The sequence below is a fragment of the Callithrix jacchus genome, chromosome 17 (genome assembly GCF_049354715.1).
Source record: "Callithrix jacchus isolate 240 chromosome 17, calJac240_pri, whole genome shotgun sequence".
NCBI classification, from domain to species: Eukaryota; Metazoa; Chordata; class Mammalia; order Primates; family Cebidae; genus Callithrix; species Callithrix jacchus.
Genome location: NC_133518.1, coordinates 26,862,838 through 26,877,613, shown reverse-complemented (window position 1 = coordinate 26,877,613; position 14,776 = coordinate 26,862,838). Strand labels below are relative to the sequence as shown.

The 14,776-nt window shown below is 35.3% G+C and overlaps 1 protein-coding gene across 1 annotated transcript in view; it reads left to right on the top strand.

Moving 5' to 3' along the window:
- The window catches only part of GFM1 (G elongation factor mitochondrial 1), a 48,464-nt gene extending 34,394 nt beyond the window's left edge, over nucleotides 1–14,070 (top strand). Inside the window, exons 14-18 of the mRNA XM_002807655.5 lie at nucleotides 3,878–4,040; nucleotides 6,268–6,412; nucleotides 11,685–11,845; nucleotides 12,641–12,694; nucleotides 12,855–14,070. Coding sequence (XP_002807701.2) covers nucleotides 3,878–4,040; nucleotides 6,268–6,412; nucleotides 11,685–11,845; nucleotides 12,641–12,694; nucleotides 12,855–12,986 — 655 coding nt within the window. The 3' untranslated portion in view covers nucleotides 12,987–14,070. The remainder of the gene's footprint in view (nucleotides 1–3,877; nucleotides 4,041–6,267; nucleotides 6,413–11,684; nucleotides 11,846–12,640; nucleotides 12,695–12,854) is intronic.
- Nucleotides 14,071–14,776: the final 706 nt, after the last annotated feature.

Sequence of the window (14,776 nt, the reverse complement as noted above, 5' to 3'; positions counted from 1 at the left end):
CTGGTTGATAAGGCAGTGGCAGGGTTTGAGAGGATTGACTCCAGTTTTGAAAGAAGTTCTACTATGGGTGTAATGATATCAAACAGTATCACATGCTACAGAGAAGTCTTATGAAAAGGAAATTCAGTCGATGTGACAGACTTCATTGTTATCTTAAGAAATTGTCATGTGACTAGGTGAAGTGGTTCACACCTTTAATTCCAGCTATCTGGGAGGCTGAGGCAGGAAGATCACTTGAGGCCAGGAGTTTGAGACCAGCCCTGGGCAACATAAGTGAGACCCATCTCTGAAAAACATTTTAAAAGACATTGCCACAGCCACCTCAACCTTCAGCAGCCCCCACCCTGCTCAGTCAGTAGCCCTCAGCATCAAGGTAAGAGCCTCCAGGCTCCTAGACTTTCAGTCTCCACTTCTAATTCTGATACTTAGCTCAGATAATTGTTAGCATTTTTTAGCAATAAAGTATTTTTTAACTAAGGTGTGAATGGTGGGTTTTTTTTTTTTCAGACATAATGCTATTGCATATTTACTATACTATAGTATTGTATAAACATAGAGTTTTATGAGCACTAGGAAAACAATTTGTGTGATTTGCTTTATTAATTAGCTTCATTGCAGTGGTTTGTTACTGAACCCACCGTGCCTCCGAGATATGCCTGTATGTTGTGATGCTTTGAAAAAGAAAATGAAGCCGGGTGTGGTGGCTCACACCTGTAATCCCAGCACTTTGGGAGGCTGAGGCGGGCAGATCACGAGGTCAAGAGACTGAGACAATCCTGGCCAACATGGTGAAACCCCATCTCTACTAAAAATACAAAAATTAGCTGGGTGTGGTGGCATGCGCCTGTAGTCCAGCTGCTCGGGAGGCTGAAGCAGGAGAATTGCTTGAAACCGGGAGGCAGAGGCTGCAGTGAGCCGAGATTGCGCCACTGAACTCCAGCCTGGCGCCTGGCGACAGAGCAAGACTCTCTCTCAAAAAAAAAAAGAAAAAGAAAATGAACAAAAAATGTATTTGTAGTGTACTATCTTTCTCATAAACTGTTTTAATTTATTTATAAATACATTAATTATAAATATATAATTTATTTATAAGTGTTTCTTTAGACTAAGTAGCTTTTAAAAAAATTAATAGTAAGCAATACAGCATTTCTCATATTTTCTAGTTACATTAGCTAGACAACTATAAAGTAACTAAAGGATGAAATGGTTAGTTCTCCTCTTAAGGCTTTTTCTAAGAAGTTAGAGGAATTTTTTTCTCTTATTTTTTCTTTTTTTCTTTTTGATGAGTCATTTATCTGTGAGCAAGCCTCTTAAGTTGTCATTGTGTGTGTGTTTTTTTGGTAGGTCCTCCTTTGATAGTGTCCAGGAAAGTGGCTGAGTACATTCTGATAACTCAGAAAGAACTTTTTGCTGATAATGAAATTTTAAGTTTCACAAATTGCTATTTAACATCTCCTGTGTTACTACCAGTAGTGAGAAATAAAAAATGTGACCTTCCTAAAGTCACCATTTTGAAGTTTTATGAATACAGTCACCATCTCTGTATATCAAAGGTAGTCATATAGGTAGGTTGTGACATAATAGGCATTTAAAAGTACATATACCAATTTAGGCTCTCTTTAAAACAGAATTAGAGATATGATTTGCTGAGGAAAGCAAAGTATAATCATTACATTTTAAAAAACGTAACTGCCTGTTTAGATATTAAATAAACCACCTTAAGAGAATCTCATTCCTATATTTGGGTCCTTTAAGTCTTTGTTACTTACTAAGGCTTCATGAATGATTAGTCATCAGTCCATTATCCTCAAGTTTGAATAATGTGTGGATTACCTTCAAAGTGATAATTATTATGGATCTCTAGGATCAAGTAAATTGTAATTTTATGCAACTGTATGAACATAAAACTAAGTAGAAATACCTATTGCTTGCAACTTTGGTATGACTCTAGAGTCAAAACAAATCTACAAATTTGAGGTAAACAACAAAACCGACACAATTCATACATATATATAGTTGTTGAAGACAGTGTGACATAATTTTTTTTCAATTAAAAAAATGGATATAGTGGGTACAAGTATAGTTTTGTTACATGGATATATTGGGAAGTGGTAAAGTCTGGGCTTTTAGTGTAACTATTGGGTACAATAGTATTCATTGTACCCAATAGGTAATTTCTCGTTCCTCACCCCCTCCGCACCCCACAATTCTAATCAACATTAATTTTAATGTGACAGACAATGTTTTGCCAAAGTGAAATTGTTTTTCATAGAGTGACATTTCTTTCACCTTCAGCATTTCTATTTAGCTGTCAAGCAGTCTTAGTTCTTCTACCTCTTCTTTTTCTAAACTACTGCAAAATCTGTCTTCTTGTAGCACCTTCTGAAAGCTTTTGAAGTGAATAAACTAACCCCAGCATTCGTGAGTTAGTTATCTTTTTCATATCAGCCTTCTAGAAGAATGTTTCAGGCCCTTGATTTTAGAGCAAATCCTGACTCTGCCACTTAATGTTCTATTGTGTTGGGTAAGTTACTTAGTCTCTCTGTCCCTCAGGTTTCTCATCTGTAAAATGGTGATAAAAGTAATGCCTATTTCTTGGGTTTGTGGTAAAGAACAAGTAAGACAATCCATAGAAGGTGCTTAACATAAGCCTAGCACATAAGTATTCTGTTGTTTAGCACCTTCTCGATTATAAAGTCAGATGTGGTCCCTGAAAGTGTATGGAATTACTTGATTGTGGTTTGGTCCTTTAGAGCAGTGCTGCCCAATAAAACTTGATGCAGTGATGGAAATGTTTTAATTTAAATGTAAATAGCCATGGTTAGTTATTACCATATAGACATCACAGAGTACGTTTGTGTAGATGTTATATAATTGACAAATCAAAGATACGATTTATAATATCTCAGAGAACTTTGTGTATACCTCAGAATATGTCAGCACACCACAGTTCTGGAAATTTGCTTGTTGTAAACTGGCCTCTCCTACCAGCTTAGAATAGGCGAGTACTGATATTTGCTTCTTCCAAACCGCTCTCAGGTTTGTATGCAGGAATGCACACTCATTAATGTCCATTTTCTTATCTGTTAATAATTTTGAAAACAGCTGGCCTCTTCCATCTTGTGGTCTTGAAGATTTCAATTTAAAGGAAGAAATGCCTTGCAAATAGTAGATGATCATAAAATGATTTTCCAGTGAAACAGTAGCCTGTGTTTACATATAATGTTTCAACATTAATATGATAGAATAAGCACTTTACATACATACTCTTAGTATATTAATGTTGCCATTAGTGGTTTGAAGTAAACACTGACCTGTGTATATATGTGTCTTTGTGAATGGCTTACTTATGTTGGTCTTTACCATTTTACCAGTGATCATTTTCAATTGTCAATTATTTCACCTGGAAATTCCTTTTCTTTTATTGCCTGAGTCTATAATGCCCAAGGAATAAAATCGAATAGGAACTATCTGAATAAATTAACGTTAGCCATGAAAGGTCCTATTTTCAAGTAGCTGTCTTTGGTTACAGAGATTTAGGAAAGAATACTCTGTTTCAGGGAAATGGGCAAGGTCTTTGGAATGTAGGTTATTAGAACAAGAACTGTAGACTGACCCGTTTAATTACTTGACTTTTACTTTTTTGTATGTGAAATTCATCTGTGTATTACCTTGGGTAGCGTGTCCCACCCTCACCTGAATTAAGAACAGAAAAGAGAGGGCTCTTTTTAAAATAAATTCTACAGTAAACTTTTACAGCAAGACCATCACATTCAAATGAAAAAGTAAAAATAATCAAATGTGTTCTTTTAAATTAATAGGAGTTATCTTATTTTGTAATTACATAATGCCACATTTTTTCCTAAATAACTTTCAGGTTTGACTTTACACATAAAAAACAATCAGGTGGTGCAGGCCAGTATGGAAAAGTAATAGGTGTCCTGGAGCCTCTGGACCCAGAGGACTACACTAAATTGGAGTTTTCAGATGAAACATTTGGAGCAAATGTTCCAAAGCAGTTTGTGCCTGCTGTCGAAAAGGTAAACTTTTTAAAAAAGTCTTTTTGCATTTTTTACTTCTAAAAACAGTTTATCCGATATTAAATCAAACTTTATCTTCCATCATGTTGTCTATCACGGTTCATTTTAGTTACAGTCCTGTTTCTCTGATTGTTAAGTTTTCCATCTGATTCAGAATCTCTAGTTCATTAAATACAAGAGCTATAAATCCATGCTGTGACAATGATGGGAAATTATTCTGTTTTTGAATCATTATTATATTTTTCTTAATAAATTGAAATTACTGCACTGATTGTAATCAGCAATTAAAATTTGTAGTAGTCCTTAGAGATTTATAAGACTTTTATGTGTACTATTGTAGCAGAATGATCATTCTTTAGATTCCCAACACCTGGATGCTACTGTCTCATCTCCGCTACTGATTAATGTGCTTTGGTAAATCAGTGTTCAGAATAGTTTCTTCATTTGTAAACTGAGAGAAAATACTTAAACCTGTACCTCTTACAAAATTAAAGATCAGATAAGACTATGTGACATTTCCTTGGAGAAGTGCTTTGCACATATGAAGTGTTAGTGTTTCGTTCGCTTCCCAGGTCATTTGCTTTATGATGTTGTAGGCTGGGCACGATGGCTTCTGCCTGTAATCCTAACATTTTGGGAAGCCGAGGTGGGAAGATTGCTTGAGTCTGGGAGTTTGAGACGAGCCTGGGCAACATGCTGAAACCCCGTCACTACAGAAAAATAAAAGTAAAAATAAAATTAGCCTGGTGTAGTGGCACACACCTATAGTCCCAGCTGCTTTGGAGGCTGAGGTGAGAGGATGCTTGACTGTGGGTTTTTGTTTTTAACCTTTTAACTTAGAAAGATCTTATTAACAGGTTATAATTTTGGTTTCAGTGTTGGAACATTTTTTTGCAATTAATGTATTCTATTTCAAGACAAAATTTTGTCATTCACACATTTTTAAAGGTCTTATGTCCCCCAAGATTAATGTAGATGAAGGAGAACTTAGTTTCAGGTATGTAACTTATAATTTCGAAATGTCAACAAGGATTTTGTGCTATCTGTACAGCCATGATATAGTGCTGCCAAGGAAAACCAACTTAAGTGGTAGGAGCTCTACAAGTGTTTAAGTGACTGAATTAGTAAAAATTGCAAGCTCATCAAATTGTACTCTCTAAATATGTATAGTTTATTGTATATCGGTTATACCTCAACAAAGGTATTTTTTTAAAAAAGAATTGGATTTGAAAAAAATGATCAGTTACTTTTTAATTCTAGTTCTTATTGACAATGTGTAACACCAGAGCTGTAATGTAGTGATCTGCCAATGAGGCAAAGCAGTTAGAGGTATGTAGCAAGGCTCAAGACACAGCTAGTGAATAAACACCAATTTTGGTGGGGATTTTCTTTTAGGGAGTTTCTTAATTTTGCCTTTCCACTGTTTCCTCATTGTACAATTAAAATCATGCTGTCTCTATGATGGGTTATGAGTAATTGAGTTGAGTTGAGTAATTCCTGAAGATGAGGTTATGAGAAAGTGATCATTAGCACTCTAAGCATTGCTTTCAAACTAGCTTACTCCCTTAAGTAATATGCTTTTCCAAGGAATTGCTCATCTAAATGCCATAATAATAAAACTTAAGTAGTAAAGTTGTACTGTTTACAATAGCAAATGTAAATGGAATCAACCTAAATGCTCATCAGTGATAGACTAGATAAAGAAAATGTGGTGCATACATACCGTAGAATACTATGCATCCATAAAAAAGATCATGTCCTTTGCAGGGAGGAACATGGATGGAGCTAGAGGTCATTGTCTTTAGCAAACTAACACAGGAGTAAAAAAACAAATACCACATGTTCTTCCTTAAATGAAGAGAACACATGGGCACATAGAGGGAAACAACACACACTGGGGCCTATTAGAGGGTGAAAAGTGAGAGGAGAGAGAGGATCAGGAAAAATAGCTAATGGGTACTAGGCTTAATACCTGAGACATGAAATAATCTGTATAACAAACCCCCATGACACAAGTTTACCTGTGTAACAAACCTACACATGTACTCAGAACTTAAAAGTTAAAAATAAGATAGTAAATTTGTTAAACATTTTTAAAAAATTCTTTCTGAGGGGTGAAATATAGCACACATAAAAATGTACACTTCTGAACACAAATATTTTGGGGTTCTTGTTAATGTATCTGCAAATAAAATCGACTCCAGAAGTTGTGTTTATTCATTAACAGGGGTTTTTGGATGCCTGCGAGAAGGGCCCTCTTTCTGGTCACAAGCTCTCTGGGCTCCGGTTTGTCCTGCAAGATGGAGCGCACCACATGGTTGACTCTAATGAAATCTCCTTCATCCGAGCAGGAGAAGGTGCTCTTAAACAAGGTATGCTGTGTCCAGGCACCTTAGCATGTCTGTTTTCCTGATAGATCATCATAGCCTCAGATGGCAACACTATTTTCAGTCTTGTTCACCTAGAGAACAAGGCACCACACCAGAGAATATTGTAGGTAGTGGGCAAACCTTTAAGGAATTGAGATTGAGATAAATTATTGTGTTCTCCTTCTGGCAAAACTAAAAGGCTAGCATGTTCTCCTAAATTCTCTGGGTTTTTTTTTTCATGTTTGAATTCATAGGTCATTTATAAGTTCTGTTTTTAATAGAGAAGACTGAAATGTTCAGAAATCTAAGAAATATTTTAAAGATATCTTACCAGTAGTCTTGTTATTTCTAGTGACTTATTCAAATATCAAGAAATCCATAAATTTGTAAGTAATCTCTTCAGTATGACATTGTATGTTTTTAGATATTTTGAATATGGCAAAGTATTTTGAAAGAATTTGGTAAACCTTGTTCACAATGCAGATTTCTTGCAAAACTGCTAAAATTGTCAACATTTCTCACAGAATAATACTTGTATTTAAATGCTGAAAAACTAGAACTTTATGCAGTTGCAAACATATCTGATTCTTTGCTTTTGAGAGAAAAAAGTTAGTGACAACATAGCAGTTTCACATCAGGGTTATTCAAGAAAGCAACTTCAAAGTCATGTTCTGAAGCAAGAAAATTCCATTCTCTTTGTCATCTTTTCATGTCTTTTATGTGAAAATACATTAGTAATGTCCACAAGTGTCTTTACACAGTAGAATAATGATTCACAAAACATTTCAGAAATATCTTCATCAAAGAGGATTAAAGTGGACAGTAGAAACTTTCTTCATCATATTTCCTAAGCATTCTGTAGATCAGGATTTTTTTGATTCTGTATGAATTTTGAACTTTGTGGTATTTTTGGTCACACTTTGCATCTGTGATCGGATGTGGGGCAGTGGTTGGGGAAGGTTGCTGATTCCTTATTTTACTTCAACTAATTGGAGTTTTTCATAATGTATGTTTCAGTTTCTTAGTTATGAAAGGGAGATTTCCTTTATAGCAAGTCTCTATTAAAAATGCAGTTGAAATTTGTGATGTAGAAATCTTGTCACAATCTGAAGATTGTGTTAATAGGAAACAGGTAAATAAAATGACAAAGAAGATGAGACTTTATTAGACATGACTCACATTAAAATACTTGTCTTCTTACCTCTCTGTGTTTACCACTCTAGTATGTCTTGAACTGACAAATTAGTATAATCACTTTATATACTTTTTAGAAGTACAGTTTAAACAAATTAGAAAGTACTGATTGTCCTGGTTCTTTCTTGAAATTGGTAGCTTTCCTGGAAATAGAGGTTACATAAAGCCAGATAATTGATATGGTTATCAATTAACAAGGAGCCTCATCCTTTTTAACTGCTCCTACATTTTAATATAAGTAAATACAGATGTATATTTAATATAAATAGATATATATTTAATATATATCTACACAGATCTGCTTGAGGAAAAAAATTTAGGACTTGGATGAAATGTGTCATCCAGAAATGGCAGGGTGAGTTAGCCTTGGAGTTAGCTTTGGTGAGTTAGCTCTAACCTCATGGTCTAGGGTTAGAGGAAGGCATGTGTAAGGGTAAGATTCATTTGGAGCTAATATAAACATATATATCCTGTGAAAAAATATATATGAATATTAACTAAACAGTTGAATATGTACCATTTAGTTTTTTTATTTATAGTATAAATATTAAGTATGATTAATTGCCTATTAGATGTACAGGGGAAAAACAGTAGATTATAATTGAATTGTGAAGGTTTTTTTTGTTTTTACATTTTTATTTTTATTTTTTTGAGACTAAGTCTTGCTCTGTTGCCCAGACTGGAGTGCAGAGGCACGATCTTGGCTCACTACAGCCCCTGCCTCCCAGGTTCAAGCAATTCTCATGCCTCAGCCTCCTAAGGAGCTGGGATTATAGGCATGCACCACCACACCTAGCTAATTTTTGTATTTTTAATAGAAACAGGGTTTTGCCGTGTTGGCCACACTGGTCTTGAACTCCTGACCTCAAGTAATTTGCCCATCTCGGCCTTCCAAAGTGCTGGGATTACTTTTTTATTTTTGAGACAGTGTCGTGCTTTGTCACCCAGGCTGGAGTGCAGCTGGAGTCTTGACTTACTGCAACCTTGAACTCCTGGGCTCAAGTGATCCTCCATCTCAGCTCCCTGAGTAGCTGGGAGTACAGGGGCATGCCACCATACCTGGCTAATTTTTTTATTTTTATTATTTTTTGTAGAGATGGGGTATTGCTTGGTTGCCCAGGCTGGTCTCAAACTCCTGGGCTCCGGTGATCCTCCTGCCTCACCTTCCCAAAGTGTTGGGATTATAGGTAGGAGCCACTGTACCTGGCTGAGTAATTTTATTTTTTGCAAGATATACTATGCAAACAAGCAGGATACTAGCATGAGAAATAAGTTACCTTGCTGTTTCTTCATCCGATTCTCATTTCTCCATGATTGAAAGACAAAAATCTTCAAAATATCACACTGTACTCCCCAAGTATATACTGTTATTTTTATTACTATTATTAGAGACAGAGTCGCTGTCACCCAGGCTGGAGTGCAGTGGTGCAATCTCGGCTCACTACAACCTCCACCTCCTGGGTTCAAGCCATTCTCCTGCTTCAGCCTCCAAGTAGCTGGGATTACAGGCGAGTGCCACCACACCCAGCTAATTTTTTTCATTTTTAATAGAGACTGGGTCTCATTATGTTGGCCAAACTGGTCTCAAACTCCTGACCTCAAATGACCCACCTGCCTTGGCCTCCCAAAGTGTTGGGATTACAGGCTTGAGCCAGCGCCCCCGCCTATACAATTATTATTTGTCAATTAAAAATTAAAACTTTTTAAAAAATCATTAGATTTGAAGTAAAACTAAAAAATAGCTTTTTCTATTCTAATAAAAAAAGACAAAATGTAGTAAAAGTCAGGTAAAAAGTTCTTGCCACACTCAGCAAGAAAATCAACTTTTTACATACGTCTCTGTTGAATGCCATATTAGAGTTTCACAGTGAAATGTTGGTAAATGAGCTTAGAATAATAGCTTATAACTAACTATAAGGTATTATAGTTATAATAGTATATGATACTATTATTATATGTTATATCTTATTAAAATTGGAAGAACAATAGTTCAAATTCTCCTCTATTCTTCATTTAAAAAATGAACACTGGAATTCATTTGAGCCTAATTTTAAATGTTGTTCATGAGATTGATCGGTGATGTAACCTAAAACTGAAAGGTGCAATTGACTTGACCACAGATCTGCTTGAGGAAAAATTTCTTTTAGGACTCGGATGCAATATGGCTATAGAAAAATGGCAGGGGAGTTAGCTTTGGAGTCTTATCTCATTGTATAGGGTTAGAGGAGGGCATGTGTAAGGGTAAGATTCATTTGGAACTAAATCAGGGAGAGATTTATAGAGTTAGAAGGATGGGAGCACCCCAGCAGGGTGAGGGGATGTGAAATAGAACCAGAAAGGCTGTCCTCCATAACTGAGTAATCGACATTGTATATTTGCCTCTTTCCTTCCCTTTAAAATAGAACCCTTTCACAATCTAGATGTTTTACATTACTGTCCTATTGAGAACATTAGATAATGTATAACTAAATCTAGATATGTCTGCTCACATCTCTCCTTCTGGGTGCTTTTCTTCATATTAATTACATTTATTTAGAGGCAAGGAAGCTCTGCTGTTGTACAGAAGTTGTGCAAGCAATAGAACTGTCTCTACACTCTAAAGTTGTTAGTTTGATTTAGATCCATGTAGGTTTCTGCAGGGTTTAGCCAATCAAGCGTAGGAGTCTGCAGTATCTCTATGAGTTCAATTATTTGTCTTTCAGAACAAAATTCACTCATTAGAACTAATTAGTCAAGAGTAGGTGTGAGCTAAGATGTGATTTAAATTTAAAAATATTTCTAATTACATTCCTGTTGTAATAATGATTGCACTTAAGCTCTACTGTTTCTAGTAAGAAGTGCTGAGTGAATATATAAGAACACTTGTTAGTTTTAGTTTATTATAAACAAATTGATGCTTCTGGAAAAACTATGATTATATTTAAACAAAATGTTACCCTTGTCATCATTTCCGTGTTTTGCTGAAAGCCTTTATTTGGAAATAATTTAACAAACCTGAGGCTGAAGTATTTGTCACTACTACATCTTCTAAATTAAGTATAAATGTTTGAGGTTTTATTGTATTTTCTTCATATTGTTACATTTAAACATTAGTCAGTGCTTTAACAGAAAAAAAGTGTTTTGTCGGTTATGTATTAAGTGGGATAAAAATAAATACAAACACACTGACTTTTAATGTTTAAATTGCCCAATCTAGTCCAGAATCCTTATTTTGTAGATGAAAAAATTTGAGACTTGGACAAACTGTTTTTCCAAAAGGCATATAACTTCTTTGAGGTAGAGCAAAAACTAGAAACTTGGTCTTCTCATTCTCTATTAGGTGTTGAAATTGTTCAGTCTAGAAAAGGAAAGACAAATTGTAGGTGTGGCTTGATTCTTGCTTCTGAGTATTGGAAGGGTACCCTCCACGTCCCCTACTGCCCTGTGACAAAAGTTATTTTCTTATAATTAAAAATAACTGTCTGCCAGGGACCACAAGAAAGAATGGGTTTATCCAGCCTGGCCAATATGGCAAAACGCCGTCTCTACTAAAAATACAAAAATTAGCTAACTGTGGTGGCAGACCCCTGTAATCCTAGCTACTTGGGAGGCTGAGGCAGAAGAATTGCTTCAACCTGGGGGATGGAGGTTGCAGTGAGCTGAAATCGCCCCATTGCACTCTAGGAGGCAAAGGACTCAAAAAAAAGAAAGAAAGAAAGGATATACCTCGGTCAAAGACATAACAGTTATTATCTTTACCCCTGAAGATTTTCAGAGAGAATAAATAACTCAGCTGGACAATTTAGATGGTAAAGGACTTGATCAGATGTTGTTTTAAGACCCTTTTGTATTATTCTCTGCTATTTGATGAGTTTTAAGGATAAAAATATGATAATGGAAATATTAAATGTTGGAATTTCCATTTAGAAGAGTGACTGTTACTACTACAGGAAAAATGAGTCTAGGTCAAATATTTTAACCTTGACATTTGTGTTTGTACCTTTGGGAAAGCATCATCTATCTCCCTTTTGTATATCTGGACAGAAGAGTTGTCGTTTGTATGAAGACTAATGAACTTTTTTTTTTTTTTTTTTTAAACCAGCCTTGGCAAATGCAACATTATGTATTCTTGAGCCTATTATGTCTGTGGAAGTTGTAGCTCCAAATGAATTTCAGGGACAAGTAATTGCAGGAATTAACCGTCGCCATGGGGTAATCACTGGGCAAGATGGAGTTGAGGACTATTTTACACTGTATGCAGATGTAAGTAGGCTTGGTCATTGACAGTCTTGCTTCTGTTAACCACAGGATATCCAAATTAGCTTTTGTTTTTTTAAATGGACACATTTGCTTGCTGAATTTGTGGCTTTATACATGTGGCATTTTCTGTAATTTGTTATTAGAGCAACTCAAGTGCAGAAGTTAAAAATAAGATTTATTTTATCTTGACCTTTTGTGAATATGTCATTTTCTTATATGTATATTATCTCTCTTTCTTGGATAAGCACAGACTGACGAAAAGGAAAAATAAGATGTGTATTTATCTCTCGTTTTAGCTTTATTTGCATAGCTACTTTATTGCTATCTTTATTGGAATATTTTAATTCCCTTGCCTATACCTTTCTTGACTTAAATCTCAAGGGAAAAAGTGTTTATTACATTTCTTAAGGCCTCCTGGAAAACACTAGTCTCAGCATATCATTAAGGTGTCCAAAGGAAAGTTGTATTCCCATTTTCGCAGAAGAAACACTTGTGAGTCCTTGAGCTGTAGCTATAGAGCAGCGAAGTGGGGATAAGAGGGAAGAGCTGTCAATGGTGTTCACTCCGTGAAATGGAAAGATTTGGTTTGTGGTTCGACTGGCAAATGAAATAATTTTCAAATGGGATTTCCACTTGGAATAAAACAAAAATGTTTCCCTTTGGCTTTTAATTATTCTAAACTAAGAGTAGTAAGTAGAAATCTTAATATAAAGGAATTAAATGGCTAAAGTGCATCTGTGCTTTTCTCAAATATTTTTCAATAAGCAGTGCTAAAATATCTACTGTGTTTGTTTTCAGGTCCCTCTAAATGATATGTTTGGTTATTCCACTGAACTTAGGTCATGCACAGAGGTAGGCAAATTTAAACTTTACTGTAGTGCCCTTCAAAAGACCACCATACAAAATCATCAAATTTATAAAATCTTGACCTTGCATGAGTTTGCTTTATAGTTAAAAACAAAACAACACAACAACAACAACAACAACAAACTATCTTTTTTTAAACCCCTAGGGAAAGGGAGAGTACACAATGGAGTACTGCAGGTATCAGCCATGTTTACCAGCCACACAAGAAGAACTCATTAATAAGTATTTGGAGGCTACCGGCCAACTGCCTGCTAAAAAAGGAAAAGCCAAGAACTAACTTTTCCTACTTTGAGTTGACTAACTTTAATTGAATTTGCGTGGTTTCAATACTTTGATGGATTCCAGTGGAATAAATTCAGGCTGCTAAACAAGAAGTTTTGAGCCTGGGAAGCAGGCTCTTCTTTTTTCAAAAGAAGCCCTTCTTATTCATATCCAGGAGCTTCTGTTCTATTCAAAGGTAATTCTATGTCTATCTCAACTCTTTTGATTGGTTTTATAGTTTATTGAAAATCCTCAAATAAAATGTAATATTTACTGAAATATGTTTAATATTTATTTAAGGGGAGAAGAGTTATACTTTTAAGCTTAGAATGTATGTACATTTCCCTTCCAAGTTTTGTATTATAAGAGTTTTCAACATAGAGAAAAACTGAAAAAGTGCAAAGAACAACCACATGCTTTTCCATCTACCTTCCTTTGTTAACAGGTCATTTATCATATAGTCATTTGTTTTGTCATATTTGCTTTAACTGTCTATTGTCTCTTTAAGTCACATACCTCTGTGTTTTTAAACTATTAGTTTGCTGAAGATTTGAAAGTGAATCACTTACATCCTGACACTTCTTGGGTCATTAATGGGCAGGCTTTTCTGTTGAAGAGTGGATTCTGTATAATCTTCATAGAGAGTGCTTTTCAGATTCTTCATTGGGATATTAAAATATTAGCTAAATTTCTCTCTATTTTATATATGGCTGATTATTTTAATTTGTAGTTTCTGCAAATTTGTAACTACCTCTGTTTTAGGTACTTCCTTGTGGTCTATTGTGAAGTAAAAAGTGGACCCTTGCATATGCTATTCTCTTTTTTGTTCATCTTAATGTTTCTGTACACCTAAATCAAATGTAATTTACAAAGTTAGTTTCATCAACCTAATGAATGCTAGCTGAATTTGAATTCACTTGAATTTGTCGTATATTGTATTCACTGAGGTTGTAGAAGAACAAATGTTAATCTTTTGTTTCCAGAATAAGTTGGGCTTTCCCAAGGTTCAGAATTGCTTCATCCAAAAATCATCTGATGGCATAGATGGATCCTAGTCCTTTCCATTACCTGATGATAGAAATAAAATAATTGATTTTAAATTCCTTTCCTTTTCTTGACTTACAGATGTGGGTTTATACTTTAAGGTTTCTAGGGAAAAAATATTTTTAAACAGTATTGAGCACATATTTTCAAGGAATTTGCTAAATACTTTTATTTTTATTTTTTTTTGTGGCCGAGTCTTGCTCTATCGCCCAAGCTGGAATACAGAGGCACCATCTCTCTTCACTGCAACCTCTGCTTCCTGGGCTCAAGCAATTCTCCCATCTCAGCTGCCCGAGTAGCTGGGACTACAAGTGTATGCCACCGCTCCCTGCCAATATTTTGCATTTTTTGAAGAGATGGCATTTTGCCATGTTGCCCAGGCTGGTCTCAAACTCTTGGGCTCAAGCTCTCTGCCTGCCCTGGCCTCTCAAAGTGCTGGGATTATGGGTGTGAACCACCATGCTGGGCCGCTAAATACATTAAATGCATTATATAATTTCATTCTCACAACCCTGAGAATAAATACTGTTACTGTGTCCATTTGTTTATGGAGGAAGCACAGATAAGGTAAATAACTTTAATGAGACCACAAAACCTAAGTTTTTAAACTGATACTCTAATTATGATAATTCACCAAGTGCATGTCTGCCATGAATGTCTGTTGCTATGATAGCATCAGGTCTGAAAAAATGTGGTTGCTTTGATATTTTGTCAGCATCTTGCGCCATTCACAATAACTTTGAATATTGTTCCTAATGAGGA